The sequence below is a fragment of the Sarcophilus harrisii genome, chromosome X (assembly GCF_902635505.1).
Source record: "Sarcophilus harrisii chromosome X, mSarHar1.11, whole genome shotgun sequence".
Lineage (NCBI taxonomy): Eukaryota > Metazoa > Chordata > Mammalia > Dasyuromorphia > Dasyuridae > Sarcophilus > Sarcophilus harrisii.
This window is the reverse complement of record NC_045432.1, coordinates 56418526-56433845: the sequence shown is the minus strand read 5'-3', so window position 1 is coordinate 56433845 and position 15320 is coordinate 56418526. Positions and strand designations below refer to the sequence as shown.

General features: G+C 43.4%; 1 protein-coding gene and 1 long non-coding RNA gene across 6 annotated transcripts in view; one reads left to right on the top strand and one right to left on the bottom strand.

Annotated features, from left to right (window-relative positions):
* The window catches only part of LOC100932920 (fibronectin type-III domain-containing protein 3A), an 80191-nt gene extending 65642 nt beyond the window's left edge, over positions 1–14549 (top strand). For all 5 annotated transcript variants that reach the window (XM_023507039.2, XM_031944904.1, XM_031944901.1 and 2 more), the window contains exons 21-26: positions 2180–2329; positions 3488–3762; positions 6285–6497; positions 9957–10123; positions 11501–11622; positions 12003–14549. In XM_023507039.2, the coding sequence (XP_023362807.1) occupies positions 2180–2329; positions 3488–3762; positions 6285–6497; positions 9957–10123; positions 11501–11622; positions 12003–12317 (1242 nt within the window). In that variant the 3' untranslated portion in view covers positions 12318–14549. The remainder of the gene's footprint in view (positions 1–2179; positions 2330–3487; positions 3763–6284; positions 6498–9956; positions 10124–11500; positions 11623–12002) is intronic.
* The window catches only part of LOC116420329, a 38778-nt gene continuing 37360 nt past the window's right edge, over positions 13903–15320 (bottom strand). The window contains exon 3 of the long non-coding RNA XR_004230620.1: positions 13903–13993. This is a non-coding gene — a long non-coding RNA (uncharacterized LOC116420329). The remainder of the gene's footprint in view (positions 13994–15320) is intronic.

Below are 15320 nucleotides of genomic sequence, written 5' to 3'. Positions count from 1 at the left end.
TCCACAGGTTTACTAATTAACTCATTAACTGTACTTCCTAGAGTCGGGTTTCTTTTTAAATGGAAAGCTTTCTGTCTCCCAGGACTTGATTAGCCCGTTACTTTAAGAAAATGATTTGTGCCAAATGACTGCTCTTCAATTGGGGTCAGGGAATCAATAGGGATAGTGGCCACAAATTCGGTGATGACAGTTCATGTCAGCCGATAGAATAATCAGGCAACTTAAGTCACTTTGTTGTCGTTTCCCCCCCTGCCCCTCTCGGCTCCCCACGTCTCTGGCTGATTAACAGCCGGTCCTGGTTCTGTCTGCATGTTATTTCTCAAACATCACCTCTTTCTTCATTCTCACCCTTCTTTTAACACACTCTAAGCACCTCTACTTATTACTGCTAGAATAGCCTCTGTGTCCCTTCCAGAGAAGGCGAGAGCTGGAAAGGCCCTTCCTTCTTCAGAAAGAGAAACTGAGACCCAAAGAAGGGTCTTGCCTTTGGCAAAACTGAGACCAGAAGAGATTCCTGCGTTGTTACATCAGAGCATTTTAACTCTCTCTGGTTCTCTATGCAACAATGTGCACGAGCTTCATGAGATCATGAGATTTTGCTCTGCTAGGGACCTGAGTGGCCAACCTCCTCTTTCTCATTTCTCTTGATAGGTAGTTTTTTTTTGTTTGTTTTTATGTCACCTTTATTGCTGAACACGGCCTTCTAGCAAGCTTCCCTTGGAACCAAAAAAAAGAAGTTGAAAAAAACTTCTTGAACTCAAAAATAGTTTTCAGAAAAATTCAGGTTCAATTAACCAACACAGCAAGTACAGGGATATAACAGTATATAACCCCCCCCCATGGTCTCCAAAAGCATTTGCTCAGCCCTTCTTTGGGTCCCAGCTTGGTGGTGCAAGTGACAGAGCATGTAGTGACAGCTTTTTCAGCAGTGCCCTTATGTTTGTATCGTTCGGATCCTGGTGGGTGCTGACTACTAGTTCTGCTTTCTTCCCTCTGCATCACTTCATTTGTCTTACCCTGGGTGTCTGAAATCTTTGTCTTTAGCTTTTTGACTGCACAGTAATACTTCACTATTATCATGTACTGCAATTAGTTTATCCATTTTCCAAACAGTGAGACTCTTATTTCCACTTCTTTGCTACTACACCAAGTGCCCCGTTTTGTCACTGGCTTCTTCGAGATGTATGGCTAACAGAATTATAGTTTTGGTTTATTACAGAAGAGCAGCTAGGTGGTGCAGGGGATAGATTGCCCGGTCTGGAGATAGAAAGCCTCTTCTTCTGGAGTTTCAAATCCGGCTTCAGACACTTCCTACCTGTGTGACTCTGGCGGACAAATCACTTCACCCAGTTTGCCTCAGTTTCCTCCTCTTTAAAATGAGCTGGAGGAGGAAATGGCAAACTACTCCAGCCCAGAAAATTCCAAATGGGATTGCGAAGAGTTGAACACACAATTGAAAAAGGAGCAACAGAAAAAAATCTTATTACCCCCACCTCCTCCATCCATATGGAGATGAGAAAATTGAGACTAGGAAGACTTGGCCACCATCACCCAGGGAGCAACTGAGTAAAAACCCAGAGTACCAGGTTTTCGGATTCTGATTCTAGGACTGTTCGTACTAGTGCCCTGCTTCCCCCAAGTTCAGGCCTCACTTTGAGATGCTTGGAGCAGCTTATAGAAAATGAGCAAAGATTAGTGCAGCACACTATCCCCTCATTTCCCAACTTGGGGAAGAATCCTAGTCCTATTCCCCAATGTTTCTCTGCTGGCCTTTGCCCTGGCCTACCAGTCCTCAGGCAGGCTCTCGTCTCTTCCTCCGGATGCTCTGCAGCTTTGTGCCTCGGCCACCAGCCACCGTGTTTTTCCTTTGGCTAAAATGCTGTCTCCTGCCTCCCAAACCAAATCTCTTTCTCCTTTCCTTTAAGACTTAATTCTAAAGGCTTTCATAAAATCTAAAACCTCCAAACTCCTGCCCCCATTTTCTCATTTCTCCCATTCCTGCCGAGTACAAGCTCTGTAAAAGACCAGGCTGCCATTTTATAGGCCCACCAGTGGGTCTGGCCCCTTGGGTCGATTTGCATTTCTGGTGGTAGTAAGGCCAATAGTAAGTCTCTAGAGGGAAAAATCTCTCTAACACCCCGCTGAGGCTCTCACATTTTGTGTTTGGTCTGTCTTTCAGGTTCCTATGTGCAATGGTGCCGAAATCTGTGATTACAGACTGGAGTGGGGCAAACTAGAAGGATCGATGCACGTAATCTACACTGGCCCTTGTTTGAACTATGAAGTAAAAGGCCTTACTCCAGCTACTACCTATTTTTGCAGAGTACAGGTATCTACAACCGAGTGACGTTTCCCTCCAGAATTAGAATTCACTTGATCCCAGTACTAACCTGTCTATAGCCCTCCTCTGCCCACTGCTAGAGTGATCTCCTCCTGGAATTACCATTGAGGGCAGCAGATTTGTTGAGGTGTAGAGAAGCAGAGAAGAGGCAGCTGAGGACCCATCCCCAATAACCTCAAGGCACTAGAGATGTTAGCTCCTGCCCTTTAGTCTCCCTTCTCAGGTTCCACAGCAGAATCTTCCCCAGTTGGCCTTGAACTAATCATTATATTCCCCTTAGTGTCTTTCCCAAGTAGCTGCTCAGGAAGTAAGGAGATAAAGCTCCCTTCCTTGTTCAGAATCCCTCATTAGTTTAATCTAAGCTCTTCCTGAGTCTGGCCGCCACCAGCTGGCCCCAGCCTGCCGTTCCGGCTGTCTCCTACACAAACTCCTCCATTTGAGCCAAATTGTGGCCCAGAGGTGCCTGGCGACTCGAGAGCCGGGAAATAAAGCAGAGCAGGGCTTCCCCTAGAAGGCACGAAGCCACGCCGTTCCAACCTCAGAAGTGAAGAAAGCCATGTGAGATTAGATAGTCGTTTTAGTTGGGGCATTTCCTATATGTGTAAGACATGAATGCATTAAGAGTATAAACACAGAAAGATTTTTTTTCTACTTGATTGGAAGATCAAAGGTCCCAAGACCAACTCATTACTCCTTCATTCCTGCTCCCACATGTCTACGTTTCTCAGGAGGTCTGCTAGGGCCCTGGGACCCTAATTAAGAGAAAAACCATTTCCTGGGCATTCTTCTCTCTGTCAGACATCGAAACAGCCACCCATCATTTCATAATGGGGAGGATTTTATAGGAAAGAAGAGCTTAGCTTATTATGCTTAGCTTGGGAATATGATGGTGGCTGGAGAATAGATCAGAAGTTCCAAAATAAGACTGAAAAGGAAGTTTTTCAGCCTTAATTACCCATGTGTATGTGCTTCACTGATCGAGCTATTCAATCTGTAAACAGCTTGTCAGCTCTCTTATGTATTCTATTGAGCACTGGGGATTAAGAGTTTGGGTTCACAGCAAGATAATTTTTTTTTAACGTTGGAAGATTTAGGAACAAAACCCAGTAAGCTCCTGATGGATTTTAAAAAGCAACTCCTTTTCAGGCTGTGAATATGGCTGGAATTGGCATGTTTGGGGGAACAGGCATAGTAACAACACCGGCCTCAGTGCCAGGAGCAATGGCACTGCCGCGACTACTGGAAGGCAAGATCCCGCTTCCTTTGGCATCCACTTGCCTTGCTCTGCAGTGGGATGAACCCAACTGCCACGGATCAGAGATCACTGGATATAACATAGAATATGGAGACAGACAGATTGTAACTGTTGATAGAGTCACGAGCTATACCTTAGAAAACCTGCAGCCAGACACTGTGTATAGGTAAGTCTCTCGTGTTACTTGGGGCCTTTCTATTTACAGATGCCCTGGGACTGCCTGGTTCTGTTGTACATTTATATTTCAATAATGTGAAGTACATTGGACACCTGCTGTCACGAACAACTTATTAGTCCCCTCTATTGTGGAACGCCATCTGGCTGGGCTTCTGTATTCTTTGTTTTCTTCTCCCCATTTAGCATCTATTGAGGGAAAAGGAAGTTCACAGCAGGGGGCGAGGGGGGCTAGACTCATTATGTGACTGCTGCACTGAATGGTAAAAAGAGGACTTGGGGTCCAGAGAGGCCCGGGCTTGCCACTTCCCAACTCCGTGACTCCAGGCCCCTCATTTCATGTCTCGGAGCTTGGTTTCCTCATCTGGAAAATGAGGAGAATATACCACCCACCTCATTGGAGCACTGGGAGGGCCAAATGAGATAATGTGTGTAAAACGTGGCAAATGGTCATGTACTAAACATGGTGTCAACTGTTCAGCTCTATAAGATGAGCTCACAGTGTCCACATTACAACAGTGCATCAGTTACCTTGGCTATCCACAGTCACCTTAACTCTAGCAGTCCTATGGCCAACCCTCACGTACCATGATTTGGAGACCTTAGAAAAATCACGTGATTTCCTTGGGCCTCAACCAGATGATTTCTGTGGCCCTACCGGTTGTCTTCTGAATGTAACCCCTTTGTTTATTTATGACCTTCTTTAAAATGTGGCACTTGGAACTGAGGGCACCACTAACCTTCCTTCAACCCTTCCCTCTCTCTTTCCCCCAGTTGGTTGCTCAATTTTATTCATTCTACCTTCTCCCCTGCTTTTGAACACAAACCATATTTACATTCCTAAGCTGCTTTTGGGTTGACACCAGGTCTTTTTCAAAGGTACTTCTGACTGCCACTCCCCTATTTTATACTTAAGAAATTGATATAGCTAACCTGAGGATTTTCCATTGATCGCAGGGTAATAGATTTTGAGCTGAAAAGAACTTCGGCCCCCTCCCATTTCATTTTATATACAATGTCCAAAACAGTGAAGAGATTCCCCGGTGTCACATGGGCAGGGTCAGGATTTGAATCCTGGTCCAATGCCCTTTCCCACGTACCCCGCAGCCTCTCTCCCTACCCAACATATGTTCTTCTTTCCCTATCTCCTCAAGATAATTTTGTATCTCAATTCTGGAGAGTCACTTTCTACTCTCTCTCATTCAATTCACCTGTAAATTTGTTAAAATGAATTTAGATTCATAACAAACACAGAAATACAAGAATTTCTTTCATTTGGCCAAGATTCGGTCCACTTGCCATGGATTCCGAAACGTGTATACCTCTGAAGAAAAGGGAGGGCCGGTCTCCTCACCTGTTTTATTTCTCTTGCTTTGTCAAAGCCCTAGGTAGCATGTTGATTGATTATTGTCCTTCGTAGTGGAAGAGGACCAAAACGGCACCGTTAAGTTACAGCCAAGTCACGGTGTGTCTGAACAGTGGCTGATCGGACCACTCCGAGCTCCGAATACTCTGTCACAGGTTGGACACAAAGAGTCCCTGTGAACCTCTGTGTTGCCCTCTACCTTTGTGCATCTTGTGTTTCTTCGAAGCTAATGCAGTTCCTCTTTGCTCCTAGAGCACAGCCCCCTCTCTGATGAGGGCCCGCACACCATACCAGGCGGTCCTGTGCCAGTGTCACCCTGTGATCATAAAACCAACACAAGCACACCCTACCTGTGTCATTCATTGGTCTTGCAAAAGCATGATTTCAGGGTAGACGTTTCAGGAGGTGGTTAATTCTATAGCACATTATCACCTAAATTATGACAGAGTTTTAATTGTAATGTGTATAAGTGACTACCACAAAAAGCCCCTTTAGTCATTATACACATTTATCCTGACAGAGATTTGAGGATCATAAAAACCAGTACCTAGGTGTTAATTTTAGAAGCATGGGGAGAAATCCTCATTTTTACTTCCAAAGGTGGGTGGGGTTGATTTTGGTCAGAATTGGAAGAAGTGACGGCACAATCTGAGCTGGTTTTTTTCCTCTCCCCACTATGACTTACACCTCTGTTGTCCCATGACAGCAGCAAAAATGATTCTTCTTTAGAGAATTTTGAACCTACCAGGGCCTCTTTTCGTCACAACATATGTTTCTGAGTCCACAGGGAGTGGACTAGATATTAGCCAAATGAAAGAAATTCTTATATTTCTATGTTTGTTATGAATCGGAATTCATATAAACAAATTTAAGTCTAGCTTAATGACAGAGCATAGAAAATGACTCTCCAGAATTGAGATACAAAATTATCTTGAGAAGATAGGAAAAGAAATATATGTTGAGTATGCTCACCAAGGATGATAAACTTCATTTTTTCCTTCATAAAAATTGACCTCAATTTCAGAAAGATGAGTGGATTATAAATCTTTGGGACTGGTGTATATCCAGCAGAATTGTCACATTCACACAGAAAAAGTAACTCTTCCTAGAAAGATACACTAATATTTTCTCTCTCCTTCCCTACCTAGAATTAGAATTCAAGCTTTCAATAGTTTGGGACAGAGTCCTTTTAGCCAATCGATTAAAGCCAAAACAAAGCCACTACCTCCAGATCCTCCAGTCCTTGAATGCGTGTGCTTCAGCTACCAGAGTCTCAAATTGAAATGGGGTGATGGGCCCAACAGAATTTCACTCTCCAACACCATACACTTCAACTTGCAAATGGAAGATAAGACTGGCAGGTGAGCCCTTTGTTATTTAATATATCTGAAAAAGCTATTCCTTAGATTAAAGTTTCCTCTCTGCTTTTTTGGCTCCCGGGATTGGTCCTGTCACCCCCTCAGTTCATTTTTCTTGTAGATGTACTGGCTTTGATATTCTTCTACTTTTTGCAATGGCTTCTAGCCACCCCCCTATATATACTTCCATCCTTTCCCCCTTAGGGTTCCCAACCCGAGTTCCCTTCTGGTATCAGTGATGCCATGGGGATGGGGTCCCTTGGGGAAGAATGTCAAAAGGAAGTAAAACAAAATAAGTATCGGTCCTTAGTGTTCATTTTTGAGCCACCTGTGTTCAGGGGGTTTCATCTTCAGTTCACAAGGAGACCTCACTGCCTACTTCCAGACAAATAGTAGGCGGTGCTCTACCGGACGCTAGTTTTATAAAGAAACTGGATGGTAACGTCATTGTAAGGAGAACTGCATGAAAGCGAGGTACGTGGAGGATGAAGAGGGAATGTGAAGCTAATTCCCTGTAAGCATCGACAAAGCCGAGGTGGACTAGAGTGGAAGCAGACCCTCGATGAGACAAACACTGAGAGGCGACACGGGCCGCCTTCATATGTCACAGGGTAGCTTGTGTTGCCATCATACCGCCTCCACAAAGATGGGGAGAGCTCCCAGCTCACGTACCTGCCATCTTGTTCCTCCAGTCACAGAATCTGGAATCATCTGAGTGCTCCCCTCACCCCCTCATACCAGTTAGTCATCGGGTCCCATTCATTCTTCACAATCATGTCTGTTTCCTCCATTGTTGTGTTTCCATTCCCCACCTCCCCCTATTATGACTTCATGCCTGGTTTCTTTCCTCTACGATGCCTCATAACCACATTTATCTCTATCATCGTATCATCCCACTGCCATTAGAAGAACCTTTAAGGGTTCTGTATTGGCCATAGGACAGGGTCTGGATTCTTCAGCTTAGAATTCCAAGTCCTCCTCAACCATTATCCCCCCACCCTCATATCCCATACTGTCTCTCAAATATGCTGTACCTTACCTACCCTTTTTACCACCCATCTGTACCCCACCTCACACACACAAATCCTGCCCATCATTTAAAACCACTTCATGTCCCATCTCTTCTCTGAAATCTTCCCCTCTGATCATCGCAGCCTACAAAGATTTCATCATTTTCTGAGCTTCTATTGCATACGTTCTCTATTACTCAATTTGGCACTCAAACGTAGAAGCTCCTGAAGGACATTTTATGATGTTTCTTTACATATTCCTCGTAGTGCTCTGCATACGAAAGAGCATCAAGAAATAGCTCACTGTTACAAGCACCCCCCCCAAACCATCCCTACCCAGAGTTGAGATTCCACTGAGGGCCAAATGGATACAATGTGGAGTGAGTTGCTAAATAACAAACACGTATTAAAAACCTGCAGTATATCAAGTGCTGAGGATATAGAGGAAAGAGGAGTCCGAATGGGAGAAAACCTGAAAACACGTATGGACAAAGGAGAAAAAGACAGAATAAATTTGGGCTAGTCAGCCAAAGGAAGTACTAAGATTAAGGAGAACTGGGAAAAGATTCTTAGACTTAAGCTATGACTTGAAAGAAGTCAAGGAAATTAGGAAATGGATAGGAGAGGGAGAGTGTGAGTCTGAGTGTAAATGTGAGTGAGAAAACACTAGAAGTAGGAAGGTAGTATGTGAATGGAGCAAATAGTAGACCAACTAGCCTGGAAATACCAACATCTATTCTCCTGTCCCCCTACTCCCAGATGAACAACAGAGAGAATCAGAAAAGCTCCTTGGAGGAGGTGACATTTGAGCTGAGTCTTGAAGGGGGCTGGCTGTTAAATGAATTATGTTAGAGAAATAAGAATAGAGCATTAAAAGCTCATAAATTCTAAGTTCAAGCCCCACCCCCAACCAGCTTTTAAGCTCCTGCTTTGTATTCACAACTTGAGAGTACAGAGGTAGAAGAGGATGGAGTGCTAGAACTGCCTTTCAAGAACCTTCCCATGTACCTGGGTTTCAAAGGTGAGACCTCAAAGAGATCTTGTCCCTATGCCACACCTGACAGGTACTCACCCAGTGGGATGGCTCGAACTGTTGGCTGGTTTCCCCACCCCCAAATCTGCCTCTTTTCAACATCCCCCCAGGGCCCCTAGTTTTGTCCTAGGCCAAGAGGAAGACATTTCATTCAGCTTGTTTTGTGTCTCCACCAACACTTGAAGACAACCCTCATCTCCACCCACCGCCAAGTCTCTGGCTTTTGCATCTCTTTTTCTATCCTCTTGGCAAACTGAGGAAGAGAAGACTGCGTTGGAAAGGATGGGAGGCAGGAGATGGGAGAGATACCCACATTGGAGGAGGCAGAGGACAACTCCAAGAGCTAGGAGAGCCCCATTAAGCTGGGAAAGGGAAGGGAGCAGCAAGTGGGACCAAACACTCCAGGAAGGACCAAGAAAACTAGAACTTGCTAAGGCACGTTCCTAAGCAACCTTGGAGAAAAACAATGTGAGGAAAGCAAGGATTTTGGGTGGAGATGTGCAAACTACTCTTTCAGAAAACTGGTCCAGAAAGGGGAAGAAAGAATAATGGCCTAAGGGGATGGATTCCAGAGAAAGTTTTCCTAGAGATGGGGTTTTGGGTAATCTGTTTGTAGGCAGAGGGGAAGAAACTAGGAGAGGGAGATTCAAAGAGAAAGGGAGGATGTGGTAGAAGATGGGCCTGGACATAACAGAGAGGGGGGAGGCGATTCAAAGGCACAGGTGGAAGGGGCATTAGCTTTGACAAGAAGGACCGCCTCATCTTCCAGCAGGACACTGGGAAAGAACCCCAGAGAAGTGAGGACATAGCTGGAGATGAGAAAAAGATCAGTCTCAAGGGAGCTCCCAGGAGATGGAGCTAAAGTCACCAGCTGAGAAGGAGCAGGTAAAAGGTTCCAAGTTTAACCTCCAGAGAAGTCTAACAAATGCTCCCCTGCAGTTCTGTTCTCTCCTTTCCTCCCAGTCTCTGCATTTCTCTTTAGTGGTGATTAGACCATGTGTCATCAGGGTTCAAATAAATATCAAATATCCTTTTTCACCACCAAGTCCGATACCTTGACATTTACAGCCAGAACCACTTATAGGCCTGTTTATGTATCATGTGGCCTTAAAACTAAACTAAGTTGGTTGGTATCTCTACCAAGTAAACCCTGCCTTCTGTTTGAATGAGAGCTAAACAAAACACCCGAAAAGCTAACGAGTAAAAAATGATGTTGATTTGCTAAATACCGTGACAGAGTTTCCGGGAAAATGTCATTTGTGTTAGAAGTTGAAACACAAAGTTATGTATTTCAAGACAGAATTCTACTATACAAACCTTTCGACGAAAACTACCCCAATAATTGATCTCCATGAGTTTGTGTGAGCAGAAATGGATGAGTTTAAAATGTTCAATAATGCTGCTTTGTTTTTCTCTCAGATTTGTTACACTTCTCAACGGGCCTTGTCATACATACAAAGTTCAAAGATTGAGTGAATGTACTACTTATAACTTTAAAATACAGGCCTATAATGAATCTGGTGAAGGACCATTTTCTGAAATCTATACCTTCACTACAACCAAATCTCCACCAGCCCCGCTCAAAGGTAAGTATTTTAACTGTGGCCTTAAACCTTACCTTAGTTTGTGCTTCCATACCTAATATATGCAAATTAGCAGCTGAGATTTAAATCTTGAATGATATCAAGGCAATGTAACCACCAGTAAGATTGAGTAGCATAATTCTATGCGGCCCCTTCAAATAGGCATGTATCTAGTGGGACAAAAGGCCTCTTCCAGAGACTACCAGGGACATGAAAAGAGACTGGGTTTTCGGAAACTCGACCGGCAGTAAGTTTCAGGAGAGCTCGTTCATCAGGAGGAAATGGCTTCAAGTATGGATGCAACAGCAGTCTGTTGTCTGATTCTTGAACACCATTTATAAATAATAGAAAGGTTACATTGTGTGTCACTGGCGAGGGGCCCCACACCAATGATGGCACAGCCCCAAGTAAGTGTCAAGGTGCCGTATGATTTGGGGGTTCAGAGGGTCATCTCGCTATCAGTCAGTACCAGTGGCTTAATTCTGTGAGACTTCTTCAAAGCTCCCTTTGGAGTACAGAAAACAGACAGATGCTTTCCGAACAAATGCCCGTGGTATCTAAAAGGTCAAAAACTTGGCTAACGCCAATCTGTTAACCATAGAGGGTGACATTCCTCTCTGTGTTGTTGGAGGGAGCACCTGCGTTGACAAGATCACAAATCACTGAAGTATCTGAAGAGCTTTTCTTTCAAAATGTACTATTCCTTAATAGATGAAAATACCAGTAGAATATGAGCTCTGAAGGGTTTTTTCCAATCACCAACTTAGTCAAATTGCTTTAGACATAGTTTTCCTGCTCATCCCAGTGCTGTCCCAATTTCTGACCAGGGTATTAAAGTGGTCCAGAGTTCTTCTGGCGATAGCCAAGTGCCTCGTGCCAGTAGCAGCCCCTGCTCATGTCAGCTCCTGGCTCTAACTACGCAGTAATTCTAATGTCCAACAGGTATACAGATACTAATAGGAAGAAAATACGTGCAGGCTGGACCTGCAGCCTCATCGGTGTTCTCTATGACACCAGGTATGGACCCTTCCTCCCCCAATACAGATTAGCACCTTCTCTGCAACATAGAGTTTTATCAAGTTGCTTAGAGCAATAGGGGATGAATGACTTACATAGGGTCACACAAGCACTGTGTGTCAGAGGCAGGACTCAAAGCTAGAGGTCCTTGGCTTAAAATCTAATTCTCTTTCCTCTACTCTATGGGGATAAAATAATGGCAAATATGATCTCCTTTGATCCTTACAAACTCTATGTGAGTGCTTTGGAAAGGATGGAAATGGAATATAGGAGAGACCCGTTCTCATTGGCGAGAAGATTCCCTCCAGTGGAGAAAGAAAAACGGAACTTTTAAATTTAGACAGACTCTCCCTTTTTTTCCAGCACCCAAAATATCTCAGCTGGGCGAGAATCTTTGCGAGGTTACTTGGGATCCTCTACCCCCTATAAAAGGAGACAGCATCGTTTACATTCTCCAGCTCCTCAGCGGGAGAGGAGCCGATCAGGTAACTGACTTCGGGCCAAATCTTGTTTGGGAGATTTGTCCCAGACAAGGGGTTTGTTGGTATATGACGTACTCTGCCGGGAAATTCATCTTGCCTAATTTTATCTCAGCTCTCCCTTTCCCCAAGAGATCGAGCCCTCATACAGTCACCCAGGCTTCCAGGGAATCCGTCTTTTAACTCTCTGGCCTATAGTTTACAATATGCCTCTCTATGAAAGCTTGTTCCCCAAACAAATGGAAATTAAGTTTTTCACAGATATATTTGGGTCAGTAAGCAGAACTGCTTACTGTAAATACAGTAAATACACTCTGGACATTAGAGATTGTGGTTCTTCCCTGGGAAAATGGATCCTTCTTATCTCCAAACTCCTTTTTCTTTAGGTATACAAGGGGCCAGACACCTCCTTCTGTTTCACTAATTTCCAAACCAACTGTGAATATCGATTCCGGGTATGTGCCGGCAGACAATATCAACAAAACGGAGCGCTCCAGGAACTACTGGGAGCATACAGTCCCAGTACAGTATTCGCATCCGAGAAGAAAGAGATAGACCCGCCCCAGGATGACACCACGGCCGAAATTAAAAACAACAAAAGGTGTTTAACCGATGACCAGTTTGCTTTCATCCTGGTCGTAGCTTTTGCGGTCATCGCCGTTTTGTGTGCCGTTGCCATTCAGTACTTTCTCATCAAATAAATTAGGTAAAAATAGGTAGTAGAATCTGTACATTTCTGGTTATTTGGCAAATTCTGCCTCAGATCATAGCTGGAGATGGTTGTGTGAGATTCATGTGTAGATCTCTTTCTCAAATGTCACTTAAAAGCTAGAGGTTATATGGCCGAAGCCTTCCTTGCCTTGGCTACGTAATTGGCTTTAAAGTAGTCCTGGATCTTTTAACCAGGTTTTATAGTATGAGAAAAGCAGAAGTACTGCCTTGATCTGTAACTGCTAAGCCTGGAACATCCAACTTGCTAGTGAAATAGATTTATGTCGGAGTCCTTTTAAGTACATTGGAGAAAGTGGTAGGAATTTTTGGTTTCTTAAAAAAAGATTTGATATAGTTTAGAATTTGTGAATTTTCAATGACAAGTGTTTCTTTTGAGCATAGTATTGTTACACAGAACACTTCTAAATCTTTTACTGAAAATATTGCCTGCTTTGATTTGTGGTTTTGTGAAATGAAAAACTTTACAATTTTGTTTTAATGTGGAAATTAATATCATTTAAAGTACTACGCGAGGGTACCAATCATTTTCAAACTTTCCTTATGAGACAGACAGAAATGTACTGTACACCTCAGACTACTTGTATTCTTCTGAAATATTGTCACATGTGTCTTATAACCCTCAGTACTGTGATTTTTCAGAGTAACGTTTGCGGCATTTGCTAATCGACCTTGGCCCAGTGCTTCTGACAAAATGTCTGCAGCGCCTTCTCCTTTGGGGGCGGGGGTGGGAGGGGAGGGTAAGAGAATGGGCGCAGTCTTTTTAGGAGTACATTAATGACAAATTTACCCTTTGGACTCAAAAGTTGAGCAAATGATTTTGTACCAGTCTTGGCCTGAACAGGATTCACTGTCTGTGTATGCCCCTCAAACGTAATTAGAATGTGGAATAATTTATGTTTTTAGCTAGCATTTATAAAGAATTTTTTAGAGATCTTCTCTTCAAAATAAATAGATTTGCATCTTAATCTGTTACAGTTTGTCATTATTAAATTACTTTGAGGAGTCTGCAGAGAAGACGCTATGTACTTCATATGACTGGTCCTTTTCAAGCCTTTTAACGCAAATGTTTTTAAATTGTCTACTTCAAGGATTAGTTTGTGAATCTGAAAACCGAAAGCCACAAATTTTGAATGTTTTATGTTTCAATTAACTTGACGACGAGATCACATGTTACAAATATTTCCATATTCTGTGACATTTTGTATCTTTCTGTGTGCATCGAGAATCGCACTGGTTTGTAGCATGTTTTATAGAAGTAGTGTGCAGAACTTTAAATCTTTTAAAAGATAGAATTCAACATTTTCAGAATGTTGCTAAGATGGCAGCTGTTCTAAACAATTAAGGTTTGAGATTATAAGCAAAGTGTGGAAAATATGCCAAAAGTTTCCTGCGAAAAGAGATTATGGTGCCGCCCGAATTAACATTTTCCAAAATACATTCATTGTGTATTGTATTTATTTTTAAGTCCTGGAAAATGAATATTTGAGTGTATTAGCAGCAGAACCCAACCATTTATTATACCATCGACGGCCTTTTCCCCATATTCAGTTTTACACAGCTATTTAGGATATTTGAAGAATTTGTCCTACCTTTTTTTCCTTAAAAATTATAAAATGATCTGCCTTCGGCAAGTGTCTAAGCCGCCCTAAAAGAAAAATGAAAAAAAACCTGCAATGAAAACAGAACCTGCTTAGAGAAATTTTTTTTTGGAAGGAAGAGATTTTTATAGATTCAAAATTGGGCTGAGTACATCCTAAGCAAAATTCTAACTTCCTAGAAAACAGATGTTTTAGAATTGTCTCCGGAAGTATGTCTCTCAGAACTACAGAAAAATAGTTGAGTAGATTTTGCAATGACAGACGTTCCAAATTGACATATCTCAGTGGTACGGACACACAAGATCTCTCCTGCTTGTCTAATTCCCCTCGTATTGTAATTGGTTTAAAGTATCTCAAACTTATGTCAACACTGCCATACGCGTGAAGTAAATTGTAACTATGAAATAGATAATATATTTTAAATGGCTAATAAAAATTATAAAAATGATCCGGGTGTGTTTGCGATGCCTTTTATGCTGAAGACTGGTCTTCCTTTAGATCCTTGGGGTGGCTGTTCTGAACTTACTCTCCTCAAGTCTTCCCAACTCGATACATTGAATCATACATGACCTTCCCTCCCTTTCAGTCCACAAGTATTAAGTCTCTACTGTGTCCCAGGTATCATGTCTCTGGGGATATGAATACAAAGAAGAAAATAATCCCGACTTCTCCTTTAGCTTACATTCTAACGGAGGACACAGCAAGTACATATAAAAAGAAATTCAGAATGAGCATAAAGTTAATAAAAAAACAAGCCTCTACCACACGGTCTTCAATGGAAACTGGTCTGGGAGGAATGGGGCATTAGCAGCTGGAGAAAGGGCAGGGAGAGGGAGTGGGGAAAGGCTCTGGAAAGAACATGGTACTGAACCGCATCTGGAGGAGCCAGAGGTAAGGAGGGAGGGGATCCCAGGCGGAGGGGACAGCTGAGGCGGAGGGACAGGCGACGCAAAGGCCCGTGCCGCGGGGGAGAACCTGGGGTTGGCAGGACCAGACAGTCCAGGAGGGCCAGTGATGAGACGGGAAAGAGGTTGGAGCCACTTGTGGAGAACTTTAAGTGCTGACCAGAGGAGTGTGTGTTTTATCCTCGAGGCAACAGGAAGCTGATCACACAGGGGACTCACCTGGTCACATGTGCACTTAAGGGAAATTCCTCTGGCACAGTGTGTAGGGGGGACCAGACCAGTGAGGAGACTGTTCTGACAAGATAGACTGGAGACCATGGGAGCCTGGGGGGGGGGGAGGTGCCAGAGATGTGAGGATAGAAATGGCAAGAGCTGACAACTGACTGTCCGGGGTAGGGGAGAGACCGGGATAAAACCGAGATGGAGACACTGGAAGCATGGTGGTTCCTCTGACAGAACTGGGGAGGTT